The sequence below is a fragment of the Aythya ferina genome (genome assembly GCF_964211825.1).
Source record: "Aythya ferina genome assembly, chromosome: Z".
In the NCBI taxonomy this organism is placed as follows: Eukaryota; Metazoa; Chordata; class Aves; order Anseriformes; family Anatidae; genus Aythya; species Aythya ferina.
Window position 1 is genome coordinate 65971328 of NC_140299.1, and position 19670 is coordinate 65990997.

At 38.7% G+C, this 19670-nt stretch overlaps 2 protein-coding genes across 8 annotated transcripts in view; both read right to left on the minus strand.

Annotated features, from left to right (window-relative positions):
* TNFAIP8 (TNF alpha induced protein 8) overlaps nt 1-1904 on the minus strand; it is a 63546-nt gene extending 61642 nt beyond the window's left edge. Inside the window, exon 1 of the mRNA XM_084503749.1 lies at nt 1810-1904. Within this exon, the coding sequence (XP_084359875.1) occupies nt 1810 (1 nt within the window). The 5' untranslated portion in view covers nt 1811-1904. The remainder of the gene's footprint in view (nt 1-1809) is intronic.
* A 2682-nt stretch (nt 1905-4586) lies between these two features.
* DMXL1 (Dmx like 1) overlaps nt 4587-19670 on the minus strand; it is a 92377-nt gene continuing 77293 nt past the window's right edge. For 5 of the 7 annotated variants that reach the window (XM_084503739.1, XM_084503742.1, XM_084503738.1 and 2 more), the window contains 11 exons: nt 18057-18143; nt 17266-17387; nt 17014-17155; nt 13041-13091; nt 12703-12763; nt 12146-12273; nt 11888-11980; nt 11325-11416; nt 10642-10694; nt 8721-8938; nt 4587-8299 (listed from right to left, as the gene is read on the minus strand). In XM_084503739.1, the coding sequence (XP_084359865.1) occupies nt 8075-8299; nt 8721-8938; nt 10642-10694; nt 11325-11416; nt 11888-11980; nt 12146-12273; nt 12703-12763; nt 13041-13091; nt 17014-17155; nt 17266-17387; nt 18057-18143 (1272 nt within the window). In that variant the 3' untranslated portion in view covers nt 4587-8074. The remainder of the gene's footprint in view (nt 8300-8720; nt 8939-10641; nt 10695-11324; nt 11417-11887; nt 11981-12145; nt 12274-12702; nt 12764-13040; nt 13092-17013; nt 17156-17265; nt 17388-18056; nt 18144-19670) is intronic. The other 2 variants (XM_084503743.1, XM_084503741.1) reach the window with 1 other exon arrangement.

Genomic DNA, 19670 nt, shown 5'->3' on the forward strand with positions numbered 1-19670 from the left:
CAAAAAAAAGGAGGACAGGAAGTACATGTCCAAATGCTTTGTATTGCATCTCTCTGATGTATAAACCCAATTTAACCAGACAGTACTCCCAAGCAGACAGAAACTACTCCAATGACGTAAGAAATGATGAAAACATATTTCCAACCATTTAGATTAAGCAGGTAATTTAGGTGGATTACAGCCAATGCTAAGATCACCTCAAATATCACTTAGTGACTTTTTCGTTTTTAATCTTTTTAGGTACCTTTTTTGTTTGGTCTGTTCAGGTGTATGAATAACTTTAAAAAAAATGAAGGGAAATTCTAGGGAAAAAAAACAACTGTTAAGAGGTGAGCTTAGAGGGAACACTAGCAATTTAGAAGAGAATTTATCCTATGGATGTAGCTCCTCTCAAACCAGCTACTGTTTACATACCTTACTTTGTTATTCAGTACTTTTGCTGTTTGTATAAAAATAACCTGTAGGGACAGGCTACCTGCTTTAAAGACTACCAGGCATCCTACCAACCTCTTGCAGGACCTGTCCAGACAAACCGAAATCAGAAGTTGACCAAGGTTGAGATTCCTCAACCGTTTGCTTGTCTCCTCAGCCATCTGAAGCAGCAGTTACTATTCCTTACCTAACAGCAAGTATTTGAAGAAAACTAAAAATAGGCAAATTAAGCCACAAAGTTCACTGACATCGAGGTTTGGCCAGATTACGCTAGTTACTATTTAACGGAAGCGAGCGGCTTCCTGTCACCAAGGCAAACAGCGCGCGAGCGACTTCCATGTCGAGCCCATGCATTTGCGCTCCTCACATCTGCTCGCAGGTCTGCCCCGTAGCTTCGATGGCTTTCCACGTACGCTTGCTTCCAGGTTAAATAAACAAATACGCTTTCTAGGACATTTTATTTCCTTCTTCCTGCTTCCAATCGCATTCCACGTTCACCAATTTTTCCTTCCCCAAAAAGTTTTTGGACTTCCTCCCACTGCGCATCTCCTCCACTCTGGACGTTTTCTCCTACCAGGCCCTGCTCAGTGTCTCAACAAACTTTTATGCGGCTTATCTGACAGAAGCAGAAAATGCTTCTGACCTCGTAGGAAACAGACTTCTGAGATGAGCAGTGAATGTGTGGACACCTCCGTCTTGTACCTAAGTAGCTCGTTCCCTTAAGGAGGCTTTTTTCTTCTTCTCCTCCTCATTTTAAAGCGAGGCAAGGATAAAAAGGCATCCTGCTCATTTAGCACTCGGCATGTGCTTCCTGAGGGATGCCTGGAAACACAAGGCGTTACCTTTCCGTCCCAGGGAGGTGGCAGCAAGGTAAGCTGGCAGGATGAGGCACGCAAGGCTGTCAGCCCCACTCTCAACCTGCGGGGACTGCGTGGGGCGTGATGGTGGGTGCAAAGCAAAGCAGCACAGGGTGCAGGGCGCAACGCAAAGCAGTGTACCGGGAGCGAGGTGCGTGCAAATGGACGCATCGCTCGGGCTGATTTTGATTTATCGGTGCACATGCCTGGTAACTGAGGACACGCACACCTCTCTGCAGGCACAGACCTCCGGAACGGGGGAGGTCTGGCTACCCAGCCCCCTCACAAGCCGTGCTCTGCCCCCTCGAGCTGCACAGGACCGGAGCCCCTTCCACCAGCGCTTCTCCTGGCGGTACTCCAAAGCCAAACCCAGCCCTCCCGTAGCCGGCACCTCGTTTCTACCCTGCCCTCCCTCAGCTCCGGGACCCGTCCCAGCTCGGAACCGGGGCCGGTTCGGGCGGCGGAGGCGAGGCGAGGCGAGGCGAGGAGAGCCCGGAGCCCCGGCTCCTGGCGCACTTACTGTGGGGGCTCGAAGGGGGCGGCGGCGGCGGGGAGCGGCGGCAGCGGCGCGGCCGAGGCGAGGCGAGGCGGGCGCGGCTGAGGCGGCCCCGGCTGAGGCGGCCCCGGCTCCCCGCGGCGCGGGGCGCGGCAGGAAGGGGGGCGGCCCTGCCTCCTCCTCCTCCTCCGCCCCGCCCGGCTCGGCTGGGCTCTGCCGCTGCTCCCCGTGGGCAGCCAGGGCAGCCAACACCGGGTAATAAAAAAAAAAAAGTCGCACAAAGCATAAAGGTGGCTGGTGGGCACAGCCCCCCCCCCCCCCCCGCCGGGGTAGGCAGTGAGGGGTCACACACGCCCGGCTTGGTTCGGGGGAAAGGAGGCTCCTGGGGTGCTCCTCTGTGCAGTGCTTCCCCGGAGCAATGCCACAGGAGGTGCTGCTGTCGTACAGCAGCCCCCGGGTAAAGTCGTGCCTTTGTTCCAGGGAGGTGTTTTTAATTTTGGCTGCCTACCGTGTAATTATTTGAGTGGGAGCACACATCTCTCCAGAAAATTGGAGAGTTAAGCATTCCTTAAGACCTTCACAGCCTTTATCATTTAAATTAGACGGGTACTAAGGGAGCTGACTGGGAAAGGTGCCCTCCTAGAGCTGTAGCTGGTGAACAGAGAGGGTCTCCGTGGGTGGCAGTCTTGGCCATAGTACCCATGAAGTAGCTGAGTTTAAAATCTTTGTTGATAGGAGGAAAGCTGTCACCAAAAAACTTCAACCCTGGATTCAGTAAGAGCAGACTTCAGGCTGCTCAGGGAACTGCTTTTGGAGTCATCGGAGTCCATCAGTACTGGTCAATTTTTAAGTGCCACCTCATAAGAGGTGCCTACAAGCACAGAATCGGGCAATTCCAAAATGCTGGTAGTCAAGCAGGCAGGGCAGAAGGTCAGCCTGGTTGAGCAGGGATCTTCTTCTAGAGCTTAGGCAGAAAAAGTGTCTGACCATTGAAAGTGAGGTCAGGCAACATGGGATGACTACAAAAATGCTGTTTGCCTTTGTATAGAGAAAATTAGCGTGGTCAAAGCTCAGAGTTGACACTGTCCATTACTGCAGAGCACCATATAAATGGCTTTTTTTCAGCATATTAACAGCAAAAGGAGGACCAGAGGAAACCTTACTCTGTTACTTCATGAGGATGGTCACCTCACAAAGAGGGACATAATGCAGAAAAGTTTATAACATCCTTCACCTGTCTTCAACACTGATGATGAGTTCTGAGGGAGACAAACTCTATGGGGCCTGATGGGACTCATCCCAGGTTACTCAGAGAGCTGGTCATCACGAGACCCTCTTTGCTGTTTCTGAATGGTCTTGGGACCATTCCCAGTTGACTGGAAGCTGGCAAACATCGTGTTTTCAAGAAGGACAAGAAACATGACCCTGGTAATTACAGGCCTGTCAGTCTCACTTCAGCTATAGAGAAGATAATTCAGGGAGTTACTGAAAAACATCTGAGAGAAAATGTGGTCATTGGTCATAGCCAGTCACAGGTTCATGAAGGGGAAGTTCTATTTAAAAAATTAATTTCCTTTCATGACAAGGTCATCCACATAATTGACCAAGGGAAGCCAGTTGATACGACCTTTTGGATTCAGCAGAGCTTTCAAAATTGTATTCTTCTGGAAAAAATGTCCAGCATACAGCTGGATAAATACATAATCTGATGGGCTTGAAGGGTTATAGTAAATGGTGAATATGTACTAAGTAGGTTTTTAAATGATACCAAAATCATTTAAAAAGGGGGAGCAGCTGACTCCCTTGAGGGTATTGAGGCCTTGCAGAGAAATCTTGGCTAGTTAGAGAGCCTGGCAATCACCAACAATGTGAAGCTTAACAAGTACTGGATTCTGCGCCTGTGAAGGGGCAACCCTGGCTATACATACAGACCAGGGGAGAATAGGCTGTAGAGCAGCCCCACAGAAAGGCAGGTACAGGTTTTGTTTGACAGCAAGTTGAACATGAGCCAGCAGTGTGCTCCAGCAGCCAGGAGGGACAACTGCACCTCAAGTAGTGTATGCAGTTTTGGACATCACAATAGAAGAACACAAAACTATTAGAGCGCAACCAAAGTAGGGCAGGAAAGCAGCCAAGATGGTGAACAATCTGTAGGGTAAGACATAAAAGGAGCAGCTGAGGTCCCTTGGTTTGTCCAGCCCCGAGCAGAGCAGGCTGAGGGGAGGCCTGATGGGGGCCTGCAGCTCCCTCACGAGGGGAGCGGAGGGGCAGGCGCTGAGCTCTGCTCTCTGGGGACAGCAACAGGACCCGAGGGAACGGCATGGAGCTGGGACAGGGGAGGGTCAGGCTGGGGGTTAGGGAAAGGGTCTGCACCCAGAGGGTGGTCGGGCACTGGGACAGGCTGCCCAGGGCAGGGACCAAGGCCTTGAGCATGATGGAGTTCAAAATGTGTTACAGTAACGCTGTCAGACATATTGTTTGATTTTTGGGTTGTCCTGGGTGAAGGCAGGAGTTTGACTCAGTGATCCTTGTGGATCCTTTCCAACTCCATATATTCTGTGATTCTAGTTTAAAGAGTGAGCATTACCAAGGAAAATGACAGGATGCACCATGCACGGAGAAGTAAGACAACGAATGCAACTGATAGTTAAATAATGTGCTACACTTAAAAAAAAAAAAAAAAGACATAAGAAAGCTAATGTGCAAACAAAGCTAAGGTATTAAAATAAAGACAGGCAAGAAGATTAAAAAAAGGATAGATTTTAGAGCTAGAAATGGGGAAGAATAAAACACCAAGAAACTTGGTAAATCAGTATCTTTATTTTATAGAAAGTATTTGATCAGTGTGCTGAACCTGCCATTAGAGGCTGTTTTGCTACTTTTAGTAAAAATAAACATTTGAAAAATTATCTTGGAGAACATATCCAGGCTCCAAGCTTATTGTCTTTTAATCACGGTTGCTTATTTTCATACCTATTGCAACTACGCTAACATTGGGTGCTCTTAGGAGGAAGGGAGCAGTACCTAATGTAGAATATCCCCAAAAGTTTTTTTTCTTGCAAGTGGTAGCGAGGTTCCTAAAACACATCAGAACACATAAGCTCAGCTTGTGCCACATCAGTGTGGTACAAAATCTAAGTCTATTCCACTCGCCATCCTTTTCCATGAACATTCTGCGATATCAGCTGTCAGCTGAGAATTACCTGTTTTGCAAGTCACACAGCCAGTCAGTTTAAGTACCCAGATGGCCAGAGTTTAACTCTCACATGTTAATAAAGTAATAGTGAAGAACTTGGATCACAAATCTGCTTAAGGTAACCAAATCAATTAACAACACAAGTTTGAAAAACTGATCGCATTATGTATTACTACATGGACAAACACAAGTCACAACTGCTAGTCTATGACATTTAAAAGAGACATTATCAACTCAGTTATTTTGTTATGGGATTATTGGAGATCAAACACTGGGAAACGTAAATTTTAAGTTAAATTTGTGCATACAGCTACCGCATTCATAGGACCCTGGGTAGCCAGTATCAACCTTCTGACTTACTTGCATAGCAATAGGGAGGAAAGCACTAATTGCTGGAAAGATGAAGTGGTGGAAGCTGTTGAACGAACAGCTAGCAGAGTTTTTGAGTTTGATTTTTCCCCAATGGCTTGATTTAAAGCTGAGAATGTCCCTTTAAAAAGTTTCAGATAGAACAGAATTTAACTCATCCATTGATTCCATCATTACAATAAAGCTACCAATAAAATGACTTACCACAATTGTTAAACATCAATTAACATTATACAAGCATACAACTGATTTGTAAAGGAAGTAGCAGCAACATGGAAATCTAGAAGGTTGACTTTCTGCATGATTTATTGGAAATATTATGAAGGTGTGGGCAAATACACAGTGATTTTACATAATTTAGTTTTGAGAGTAGCTTATGGTAACTATAAACATTATTGAAAATGCCTGCTCATAGTCATTACTCTTCTGGTATAAGCATAAGTTTTCCAGGATATTCATAGTGCAGCTCAATTCAGAAGAATGACAACATTGTATGTCTTGGCAAATTCCACATAAAATCTGCTCAGTTAGTTCACAGATGAAAAGACAGCTTTTTGTGAATGCCAGTACAATAAAACAAGCTTGAAATATTAAAGCTAATGAAATATCTATCTATATATATTTAAGGACAAAACATCAAGGACATCATTATACAATGTTGTCATAGTTTTGCACATTTTTCCTTTTCTGAATATAACTTCGTTAGTTCAGTGGTTGCATAAAACTAATGCATGTATATAAGCGGCTACAAAGTCAGGGTTTCAGTTAATTGTCTTAAGGAGTGTGCTACTGGTAACTCCATGTTTTTCCTGTTTTAATAGGAATAGAGGTTATTAGGAACTCAGTCACTGAGCAGATATGACACACATTGGGCAAGTCTGTTCTGTAAGGTGGTGTCACTTTTCGTCAGTCACTTTTCTGGACCATCACTGTACTTAAACTGTTTTAACATCAATTTGATTTCAATCTATAACTAAGTGTTGTGGAAGAACAATTACAGTTGAACCACTGAACAGCTGTACCAGTTCGAAATGCTGTCACGATGTTTCTTCATGGCAAAGTTTTCACATTCTTTTTATTGCACAATTTGAAAATTCAGGTTATGTGCATAAAAACCTTCATAGTGTTTGCACTGCAACTTGCGAACATACATTTAAAATGACCTTAATACAATTTACAAAATCTTTTTAAACAATTTTATATTCTTAAGATAGAAGCATCCTGAGAATGTTACAAAGTTCATTTTACAAGCCCTTCACTTCTACTATGCTTTATTTATCCCCATAGTTCCTAATCTGACAAGTTTATCTTACAATTAATATCTTGGTGCTATATTTCACAAAATATCTTTTAGCAAAAAGTACACCATTGGCATTCAAGTAACCCAGCCTCACAACTAATTTACAAATTAAACCTTTGTCAAGCTCTCAAGTTTTGAATCAGGTCAGGAAAAATAAACCAAAATACTTACAGAAAAAGTTTTTAGCTGACTAAAAAAAAGTAAAGGCTTTGTGCATTAATATTTTGGTCGAACATTTAAGTTATGCAGTTTAATATTTTGGCAAAAAAAAAAATCCATCTAGCCTTTTCAATATACTTTTCCTTTCATTTTAAACCAGATGTAAACATACAGTACAAAGAGTGACAGTATTGAAGTACTTTGCTGTTGAACTTTTTTTCCTGTTTACTTTTTTAAAGTATTTAGGAAAAGCAGACAAACAAGAACTTAAGTGCTAAGAATGAACTGAGTATCTTTGGGCTAAATAAAGTCTTACTGGAAAAAATGTAAAAATAAATTAGTTTTTTTTTTTTTTTCTCCTCTACAGACATGCAAATAAATATTCTTTGAAGAAATTCTAATGCCATATCCTTAAAGTAGTATCTTCCTGTACTTTTTTGATCAAGACTGTATCTTCATGAATAATCTTGACAATTTGAATAGGAAGATATCAATTAATATTTACATATTTTTGTAAAGGGAGTGTTCAGGGTAAAAAAAAAAATACTTATTTTTTAAAAGCTAAGTCTGCCATCCTGATGGCAATGAGTCAAGCTATAGAACAGAAGACAAGTTACACAATGTCCTTCAGTTTCTTATACCCTAGATCAGAGGAAAGAGACCAAGTGAGTTAAAGAGGTATACAGCCTGGATTCCAGGAATGGAGACAGACAGCAGCTCATACGAATGTTGCATGGCCAGCTTCTGATACACTAGGAGTATCTAACTAAAATAGGCTTTGCTTCTTTTCCAGATACAGGTATGAATTTTTATTGTTGGCCAACTACACAAGATTATGAGAGACAGTTAAAGTTGCCACAGTGAAAGAGTAACATTATCTAAGGTTCCTATCCGGATCTGCTGTCAGAAAAAGGCCAGGTGTTGGTTATAAAGGCCATGCCCAGATGGTATACTCCTGGTGGGAGTGTAACTACCTAAAAGGAGGAGTAATCTGCTTCAGCAACATCTTAGGAAAATTATAAATATATAATTCAGAGTCCTGTATAGCTTTTATTTTAGGCAACAATCATAATCTGAAGGACCTTGTTAATCTTTAAGGCATCAGTGCATAAGGGATTAAAAGCTCCAGGTAATAAATATGAAAACAAAAGAAGCATCTTTGTGGCACGAGCTATCATTATAGATCTGCTCTGTTGGCTAGTTTCAAGAAAAATATTTTCAGAGATGGCTGAAGGGGAATGTTATACACTGTGCTGAGAAAAATATTAGATCATAAACTTCACATCATTTTTTAACACTTCATTAAAGGGGCTGAATCTATCAGGCAAGATTCTCATCTTCACTGTTCCATCAGCACCACAGGAGAATATGTGATTTGCTGGTCCTGTCTCGATCTGCATGACTCCGGTCCCAATGTTTCTGAAGAGTGACTGCCGAGCATGCTCGTTGATGAATGTGTGAAGAAGACTAAATGTAGACAGACTCCATACCTGAAAAAGCATCAAAGCATCAATCTCTCATAATGGTAATTACCATGATCTTAAATCAGTAATAATATCTCACTCATAATGAGTCACAGAAAAATTGGAGTGAACTACGTTCTGCATTCATCTTTCTGACACTAATTACAAAAGAAAAGATATGTAGCAATCTGCCATTACATTGTTATAGGATATTAATATTCATTTTTTACACTAAGAAATATATTGGGTGACTAATGTAAGATTAACTAAGGTACTAAGATTACTGCAAGGTAAGACTAAGATTTCTTAAGTAAAGTACTATATGTGAAAATGCAGGATTGAGAACAAATGCAGAATATGTGATCTCTGATTATTCCACACTTATGCATGGTGCCTTTTTATTAATTTACACATTATCACCTCTCTGCTCCCTTCCTCTTATTAATACCTTTATGTTGCCTTCAGCAGATCCTGTGACAAAATACTCTTCCGTAGGATCAACAGCAATTGCTTTGACTGGAGAATCATGACTTTGGAGTAATTGTTGCTGCTGTTTTTGGCGGAGGTCAATTATACATGTGAAACCTTTTCTTCCTCCAGAGATTAAGAGCTGATGTTTTGGAGCATATGCCAGAACAGTTGCTCCGCTGTCATGACAGATGAAAGCTGAAAGCCAAAGTAATTTAAATAAATACACTGTACTAATGTTAATTTGACATGAACGTCTAATAGTTCAACACAGTAACAACAGTGGCTTTGAAGTCATAATCCAGCTGACCACAGACAGCCTACTTAATGCAGTACAATATATGTATTTGAAGCTCGGTTTACATCAGACATCCTGAGGTTGTACTATTGCCAAGTGAAGCAGTTATAATCTGTATGGAAGAAAAATTATACCCTTCTTCCTGCCCCTGTGTAATCACAAACTACTAAGCCTTGATCAGAAACAGGTACTTTTCAAGTTCTCTAATAACTATTATCTCAAGGCATATTTCCTATACAAAATGTCCTCCTGAATTACTTGACCAGATATCTTATGACAATAGTTTCCACTGGCTATTTTACTTTAAATTTGCTGGTTTACAGATTTGTGTATGTCTACTCTTCCAAATGAGTAGAAGTACAAGTAAGATTACAGTTATCAGAACAAAGCTCAGTATGTTTGAGACTAGATGCTATAAATCCTAATATGTTTATATATTGTACCTGTGATTCAAAGGGTTCTCTAAATCTGTTTTGAAATTTCATGCACCTCACATATAATGCCTAAGCATTTACCAGACTTCAGTTACAAGGAGTTCACAATTTCACTCTCTCAGACTAATCCTGTGTTTCAGACATTGGAATTTTTTTCTTTTCCACTGCAACAAAATATTAGTAATAGAAACAATGAAACCCAGCTAAATACTCATTACATCTCAAAAAGCACACTTACAGGAGTATTTCTTCTGAAGTATTTTTTTGTAAAGCTATATCTACACACACCCAGAAACCATTTAAAACATTCCACAATATATTTGGCATAATACATAGAATAAAAATGACTGGACAATCTTTGAAAGCAAAGATGCACTGTGTATTTAACAAATATAGTAGTGAGCACATCTCTAAAATTTATACTCTGAAAATGACTATATGAGATCTTATTTGTACATCTGCTTGTGAAATCTATTCATAAAAAATCAAGGTAGATTTCCTAGAAAACGTGACGTATTTATTCATGTACATAACTTCAGAGAACCATTTCATAATCATGGTTTCTGAGTGTAGGATTCTAAATGAGGCAATGAAAAATATTACTGTTCTTAAAAAGCATGTCCACTCATATTCTTCAAACAGACAATATACCTAGAAGTGTTTAAAGCTATCTTTATAGTACCATTATTTGATCTAATGCTTAGTGTTGAGTGGGGCCTCTCTGACTTATGAGTACACAGCCATAGGAACTTGGAGCTCAAGAATGTGTATGCATACATGTACCCATGCAAACACAGCTCTGGTAGCTCAGGGAAAAAAAGGTAGTTTTTACAGCTTTATGGTTACTGTTTTCTAAATATGTTAGTCACTATAAAAAAAAAAAAGTTTTATTCAGTCTTTAAAAAAAACACAAATAACAGATGTCTGGCTTTCAGGGGTTGCACTAGTGGTGCAAAGACAGAAGTTATGCAAAGGAAGGTGTTCATGTCCATGAAACCATTTATATAGTCTTGTATCATTTCTCAATAACATGTTTTTAGAGTCCTGCTGATGCACCTACGTGAGGCAGTGAAAGATGTTCTACTACTAGTATTAAAACTGCTTTCCACAGTAACTTTTCCAGGTATTTTTATGGTGATCAAGTATTTTGCTCACTGTATTTTACTTACCATGCACCAAGCTATTTGTAGGTGAAACCAAAGTATCCCAAAGACAAATATTTCTGTAGAAAAAAAGAATTTTAGTTCGATGAGAAATGTGCTTAAATGTTTTGAACAACTGAGTGAAGTCTTACTAATCTTAGGAAAACTGTTTCAGGCATTAAGCATGGGGAAAAAAAGCTTTAAAAGTTATTAATTTTGAGCAGACCCCAAATTACTTTCCTTGTTACACATACATTGAAAGAACATGACAATCGTTCTACATTCTTCACAATCGTTCTACTACCACTTACTCTCATAAAGAATTCATCTTGAGATTACAATCTTTTGTAGATGAATGTTAGCAATTCTTGCTGCTACTTCATCCTAACCTAACTTAATCCCCAAACCTAAAAGAGTTAACTGAAGAGCTACTCAGAAGTACTTAAGTCTGTAAAAATACTTTTACAGGTTCATATGGAACATGAACAGAGGTTTTGTGCCTCCTACATACCTTCAGTAAGCAAATGGAATTCAGGAGTAAATATTGCTTCTCTCTACCTCCCACAAAGAGGTGAGGAAGTATGCACATTGCTCTTAAACTGCCTACGGAGAATCACTAAAAAGCTGAAGCAGAACATGGGAAGGAGGGAAAAAACATGGTACCATTTCATTTTTACACATTATCAGAGTAACAATTAGTAAGTTGTTACCTGTTGTCAGAAGACAATCCTGCTGTAGCTATCAAAGATGATGAACTGATGAAAACAAAGTCATTGGCTGTTTTGTTATGACACTGCCAGATCTGAAAAAAGGCAGTTTAGAAATAATTAATTAAAAAAGAAACAAATACTGTGTAAATGTGAAAGCCTAAACTTCCTCAGGAAGGTGGGTTGTTTGAAAAGCAATTTAAAGAACACAGGATATAAGGGTACTTGTATACCTTCTGATACTGTTAATTTTTCATGGAAATACACTTTCCAGTCCCCCCTTTACTGATGATTATTTAACAACTGTCAGTTATTGGTAATTCTTGAGGAACCTTAAAGTTATTTCAGTTATGACATTGCAATTCCCACTCTGCAGCTTCAGTAGTATGATTAGAATTTGAGAATTTGTCAGTCAAATGAACTACAGAATAGCAACAATGTATTATTAAACTTTGATTAGTACGGGTTTATCAGCACAATATGCTCAGTCTTAACACGTCTAAAGATGCAAGGAAATAAAAGAGCACAACAGAAGTTTATGGAAGCAAGTTTAGTTTTCTGCTTACCAAATATGGTTTTGGTGAGGTTCCAGTAAGTGGGCAACATTTCCAATTTGTTTGATATAAGCTTATATACCCATCAGCATCAACAATTCCAAACTGAAAAGAGATAAATTGTAAATATGTATGTATATGTTACAGAGAAATTATCTCCCACAATTCAGAGAAGATACTTGAGACTGGAAGAATATGATAAGCATCAGCTAATTTACAACTTGTTTGAGGAAAGAGGATAGGGTAAATAAAGAAGCATCGTCTAGTTACCTTATTTCCTTGGTAATTGAACCTCATTCGAGTTACCCTTGAGTTGCCACCAGACCGAAAACAAGTGATTTGCTGTGCATGACCCCATTCAAACATTCTTACACTACCATCTTGAGCACCTGTCAGATCTGCAAAAGAAAACATTTAACTGACTTTTCGCAGGCATCCCTGTAGTTGAGCATGAAGGTTTCTTCCAAAATGTTAGGAAATCTCACACCAGCTCACAAAATCCTCAAAACAGGTTTTGACAGAAGCCACAGCATCTGTCACAGTATCCAGCATAATCCACTGAAACTTAACCCATGCTATTCAAATCTTATTGAGCTGTACATGCTTATTATTCAACAACTATACTTAGATGGTTCTAAAATATGAAGCTATTTACTTGTTGATACTAATGTAGCTTTATCCTTCTATCCTTCATGCAAGTCAAAATAACAAGAAATACAATACTCATTTGGTTTAAAAAATCATTGTTTCCAAAGGCTATTCTGTAGTGTATAAACTTTACACAACTTTTATATAATCTGCAGTTATAAAAAACACACTGAACTTACAATATGGTAATGTTGGATGAGAAGCCATTCTTCTGACATTACTAATAGCCTTCTTGAGCATCTATTTAATACACAAAATAATACAAAAAAATTAAAAATGGCAATTGAACAAAAAACTTACTGAACTAGAATAATTACTGATGGCAGATGATTTGTTTCCTATCGAAATGCCTACTGAAAGCAAGTACTATGTTTAGAAATTCAGACAGAAGTCAGTTTCTTCCAGGACTAGCATAGATATTAACACTTTTATGACTTTATACATGTTGGAAAATATTAATCTTTGCTTCAGAAACTTATGGATCCAAATATAAACACTCCTCAGACTGCAGTCTTACCTCTTTTCTTGCCAATTCCTTTCTGATTCCATTAAATTTATTGGAATATTCCTGAATATTGTAAGATAAGCAAGAGAGAGGCAGAAGCATGTAAAGAAAGAGGTAAACAAACTTTAACAGACGTTAAAAAAAAAAAATAGGAGGGAATATATTAGTTCAAGTCTAGTTAATTTATTGTCATTGACTGAAAAGTAACTTATTATTTGTGGCCATCCAGAATAAGCAACATACCTAGTAACTGGTCAGTAACTGGTTAATCAAATATTATTTAAAAGCATTTACTGATTTTGCAAATACAGATCCAACAGATTTTAAGCAACGTTTTGGTTCCAAAAATTCCAAACTTTTCTGTAAGTTACATTACCAAGAATGCTGTTTATCCTTATAGGCTTAATTAATTCCTCACTGTGAAGATTTCAATATACGAAGAGGACTGGAGACATCAGACAATTAAATTTAAAACCACATCAAATAAAGTCCAATCCACAACACCCCAACTGGAAAGACAACGTGGGGACTTCTCATCAGGCAAATGCATCTGGGTTTTCCTTGCATGCCTCTTCCCTTCTTTTCTTTGGCTATATGTCAGAGTTAAGTCTTCATTCTTTTTATTTCTTGTCAGTTCTCCTCAAAAGTATCAGGCTATTTGGAGGATTTTTTCCTCACAGAATTGTTGGATTTATCCTGCTCATGCAACCGTTATTTATTTGAACATTCATGAAACAAAATAGCGTAAGTTCACATTCAGGCCAGGTGTTAACTTTAAACATAACACTAGTCTGTTGACAGAGACCTCACTTTTAACACAGCAGTTTATCACTTACTACTCATTGCTACCAAGCTGGCACTGAACTCCTTTCAACAACTGTAATTCTGTACAGCATTTTGCCGCTGCTATGCCAGTGGAACAGCAGATGAATCAAGTCAAGTATTGTAAGCATGCTTGCTATTCTCCCCTGGCCTCCAATCATGTTAGGGTGTCAACTGGAATACAGTATAAATTGCAAACTATTACTCGTTCTATATGCTCTAAACATATGCTCTAAAGAGCTGGAAAGCAATGTTTTCCAATGTTTGCAACTGGCAAATAGTAGGAAAAACACTTTAAAGTGTTGCTAAAATTTCCTGTTTGTGGTTTTTGTTTGCGATTTTTTTTTTTTTCCTCTGATTAGTGAGATAATTGCAATCCTTGTGATTGCATTTTGGAAACAGATTTAAACCCTTCAGTTCTCAAAGCTTTATTATTTGTTTAAGGGAAAGCCTGTTGGTCACTGAAATTTATTTCCAAACACTTTCCTGAAGATAAAGCAACATATACATGTACATCAAGGCTTTCAAATACACGTTTTTTCTTTATAAGTACTTATATTTACTTATAAAGTACTTGTAAGTACTTACTTAAGTTCCTATAAGTACTTTAAATCATAAAGAAAAAAACTTAAAGGCCTCGTAAAACACTGGTGAATAAAATACTTTACCTACTAGAACAAGACATTAGAGGACAATATTCCTCCAACACTAATGTGTATACCAGTCAGCAAACGATTACAATACTTTGCTCTCTGAATTCACTGTTTATGTATATATATTACTGAAAAAGAACTTGAAAGTTATTCATGCTCATTCTATTTCTTCACCAAAATTGTGTTGTTTTATACCTGAAGGATCAGGTGAAAGATCTGGTGGTGATCTGCACTTACCTTGTATGAATTGAGTAAGAGGAAACAGTGAAGACTAGTAACAAAAAAACCTTAGAGCTAATAAAACGTAGTTAACTTTTGAGTATCATATAAAAGCCCAATAGTTTCCCTTGCTGATGGAAGTGAAGCAAAGACAACATGACTGAAAAGCCAGCAGTAGTAAAGAACAGTGGGCTACAGATCTACTAAGTGGGCTGCAAATCATGGAAAAGTGAAGATGGGAACAAAGATCAAAAGCAGTGTGTGAAGGAACAAAGTACCAAACAGTAGCAACTGAAAATTTTTGTTCAAGCTGGTGTTCCTCCAGGTTTGAGTAACATCATTTTCTCTCAATAATCCTGTATCTTCCTTCATTTACTTTGTCCTTTATTCGGTACCTCTGTATCCCCTCCCTATCGGGCAGGTGTGGCTGCGTTCTCTGGTTGGTTCTCTACTCCTCTGCCAGAATCCAACAGAATGCCAACCAAAATTTAGGTCCAACGTTTAACAGCAAATGCACTCAACACAAGCACAGCCATATATCTTTAGGAAAGAAGTTTTGCAACACATAAAATAGAAAGCCATGTAAGAACAGTTTGCATTAACAGATTATGCAATTACTTTGTTGAGAAATACACGCACACACAAAGTATCTGAATGTATCTGAAAGTGAGAGGAGAAAATGGCAAGTTTTCAAAAAACACTTGTGGGTAAGACCTGATTGTGATAGCAGAGCTGGAAAAGTGGTAACTGGGATCAGCAATTCCTAAATACAATGCAGAGATGTAGCTACCTGTACAGCAGCCAATTCCACATGTGGATAAAATTGCATTGTTGCAATGCTCATTCTTTATTTACTGCTCCTAATACTCAAACTAAGCTACTTATATAAATATAAATTAACATATGGTTCTTTCATTCTGCTATACTTACTGACGCCCTGAGCTGTTAAATGCCCTGAAGTGCAGCCAAGTGACAAGACTTCATGCATTCACTTACCAAGGAAAACTCTGTATCTCTGTGCAGATAGGCTGAGATAAAGGTGCCTTGTGTGACTGTTTCAGCCCATTTAAGTGGCTCCAACTAAGCACCTCATAAGCTAACGAATCACCAGATATGCGTTATAAGACGGCATCTGTGCTGCATAGGAACTAAGGTAAGTATGCCGTGGGCCAGAGTAGAATTATCATTTGATCAGAATTAAATCTCAGCAAATGTATCTTTGCTCAGGGTCAACCTTTCCTCCAGACGCTGTATATACTTCTAAAAACATAAGCCACCATTGTACAGGTGTCACTTCAATTAGCAAAAGCATCAATTTAGTCATGTGGACATAGTCATGCTTTACTGGATGTTCCTCACTCTAGTTTTTTTTTAGAAATGCCAAACAGTGAAATTGATTATGTCCTGTAAAAATGTGATCTTCAGAACAGACATATTTAGTAACACTACTAAGCAAAATTATGGGGGAAACTGCATAGCCCTTCAAAGAAAGCAAGATAAGCTGACAACAGCTTTGGAGCTTAAAAAAACTGTCATCAGTGACGCATAGCTCAAGCTACACATTATGTCTGTGGCCGGTCTTGTTTCTGAAATATTGCCTTACTCATTTTTCTTATGAAGACAGAAATCTCCATTTTTCCCCAAATTTATTTGCTCAGTTCCAGAGTTTAATTCAATTCACCAGAAGCTTCTGTCCATCCTGTCCATCCAATCAAATCTGCTTTAGGAGTTCATTCACTATCCTTTCTGCAAGGCCCGTAACAATATACAGTGCAATAAAACTGCAATTTGTACTACAGTAGTAATTGGTATTTACTTTTAAATAAAATCTGGAGTAGTCTGGAACTCAGAATGAAACTTGAGATTCTGCTTCAACTAAAAGCTACCTCAATATTTTACACAAGTATTTCAATCAATTTTCTATGAATTTATCTCCTGACATCTGAATTAATGCACTTGCAAAATGCATTTGGTCTCAGCTCATTAAAAAAAATTTAAGCTGCAACTTCTTCACTCAACCTTGATTATTTTCAAATGATGTATCATAAGTAAAGAAAGCATAAATGGCCTGACTAAAAACTTTGCTTCCTTAGTTGGTGAATCAAATTCTGTGCGGTATTGTAACCTATTAATCAGATGATTATAAAAAAAAAATCCAGTTCACCTTAATTACATAGAAACACTACAGTTATTTACATCTTAATCGTAAGGAAAAAAACAACAGCAACAGTGAGCAGACAAAAGTAGAAAAATAGACTGAGTATAAGGCTAATCTTTGACAAGTGACTTACCACAGATGCACCCCTGCCAGTTTGCGTACTACCAAGCCAAGGCATATTGATGGGTGTGCCAGGATTACTATGGGTATAAGGAGTGGTTCCCTGAACATTTACCAGATCATCACGAGCATGTATAACTAAGAAATCATCTGTCCTATAAATGAAACAACATAAGTTAGATTCCAAATAACAGTATTAAATACTGTGCTTTGTTATGCTGATTTACACAGTCAACCTGTGATATTGGAAACATAGAAAGTATACCCTTTATTTTCTATTTCCACATCATCATCAATCCAGGTGTAGATTTGTGTAGCTAAAATCGCAGAAACGTCTAATTCTTGAATGTCATGACTTGATGCTATTGCAATGCAGTTCCGATTTGCCTGAAAAAAGTCACATACAGAGAAAGAGTTACAGAAGGAATACTTGGATGCTGGTGTGTTGGGTCTGTTCAAATACATCCCAAACAGTTAATCCATACACAAGAGCAAACATTGTCTACAAATCTAAATACTATAACAGGCTAAGCTTGAAGTTTCCTTTTAAAAGCTTATTTCTATCCAGGACAGCATCACACCCAACGATTATTTTATACCTCTCAGGCAGCTCTAGTTTCTCCTTGCTTTTCTCAGAGGATAATAAAGACTTAACTATCTCACACTGTACTATCATGCTTGGAACCAACCTCACTTTCACTCCTTTATTTAAGGATTAAATGGTTAAACAGGATAAGGTGAGTTGACTTCTTTGAAAGAGAGAGGAAGAAGAGACAGGGAAGAATAAAGAGAAGAGAAGCTTGTCCTACACACAAACTCAAAGAAAAAGTAGAGGTCACTTCTCCCTTCCCTCCATCCACTCCACAATAAAAAAGGAAGACAATTTGTAATATTATCTTTAATTATGGTAAGATAAGTAAGAACTGCTTTAGTGAAGGGAGTACTGAGAATTCAAGCTGTACCAGGACAGCTTGCCATGGATATACTACCTATTCGTAATGAGACTGCTCCCTCTTTAACACCACAATTAGATGATCCTACACCCTTTATACTCACCTTATTGACTGCAAAAGCAGTAATGATGTCAGACTCTTTATGAATTATCCTTGCCTTGCCTCCTGGGTATCCCATATCTGTTTCTATCTGTATTTAAAAAGTAAAGCATATTTAAATGCAAAAAACTTATGTGCAACAGTGCTTTTTTTTTGTTTGTTTTTTCCTGAAAGTACAGAGACCAAGCAACGGATTACATGAAATCTCATACTTCTTCCCTTGATTTCAATTCTAAAAAAAAATGAAAAAATGTGACCATGTGACCTGCAGTTATTACAGTAAACCTGTTTTGTGTGAAATAATTTAGCTTTCCACTGATACCTTACGATTACCCCACCAACACAAATGACTTAATTTGTCACAGAAGTTGCAACATTATGTTCATTCTCAAATTTTCCAGGTATGCTGAAAACCACTGAGGCTTGATGTGGACAGTGACTCCTGAGGGTATCAATAATAAAAAAGTATAGAGTCTCAATGTACTTACAATTTATTTTTTAGCACTAGAACTGATGAAATAGTCTGCAAGAAGGTGCAGAAAAGATCCTGATCAGGAAAATGTATGACCCTTCACAGCTTCTCTATTCACCATTTTCCACAATTACATAAATCTGCTACGGTGCCCTGCCACATTTTAGTGCTACAAAACAGCAGATATTATAAAAATTGTCTTTGTACTATCAAGTTCTGTTTTCTTTCATGTAATTTAATGTTGCATTTGAATCTTGCCTACCTTTTCTCATTCTAAAAGTGCATCCAGGTACACGCTAGCATATAATAAAATTCTAACCTACATCTTCATCGGCACTGTAGCACCCTCGTTCAAAATCAAATAGTGCAGTATTACATATATTAAACTGACATACTACAGACTCTGGTCTGTTGTAGTTACAAAAGAATTGTACAGTAAAAAAAAAAGGTACTGGCAAACATAAATGATGACACGCATTCAAAGCTCAATTAACATTTGGTACTTTTTACAAAAAGATAATGTTATTTCAGAGCTCCGATTCCTTTAGCCTCTTCATCTGAATTTCTTACTTCTCTGAAAAGCAGTTAGATGGTGCTCTGAAAGTACAAATGATCTTTTTCAAGGTTTGGAAAAGAGCTGTTGCTGTTACATACCATAGAGGAGAATAGCTTTTATTAAAAGTAAAAACAGAACCTGATCTTTTGGAATGGGTCTGGCTGTGTTGGAGTTAACTTTCCCTGCAGCAGCCCATAGAGCGTTGTGCTCTGCATTTGTAGTCCTGATACCATACCAGCGTTTTGTGCTGAGCAGTGCTGGCACAGCATCAAGACCTCCAATCCCCACAGAGCCAGCAGGCTGGGGGTGGGCAAGATGTGGGGAGGGAACATCACCAGGGCAGATAAACCAACGAAAGGGATATTCTATACCATATGGTATCACACTCAGCAATAAAAGCTGGGAAAGAGGATGGAGAGGGTGGGGTTCTCATCATGAAGATGTCTGTCCTTCCAAACAACAGCTACTTGCACCAAGGTGCTGCTTCCCAGGATGTGGCCGAACATTGCATGTTGATGGGTAATAACAGTAATTTTTCCCCCTCTCCTTGCTTCCATGCGGCTTTGTTTTGTTTTGTTTTCTCCCTCTTT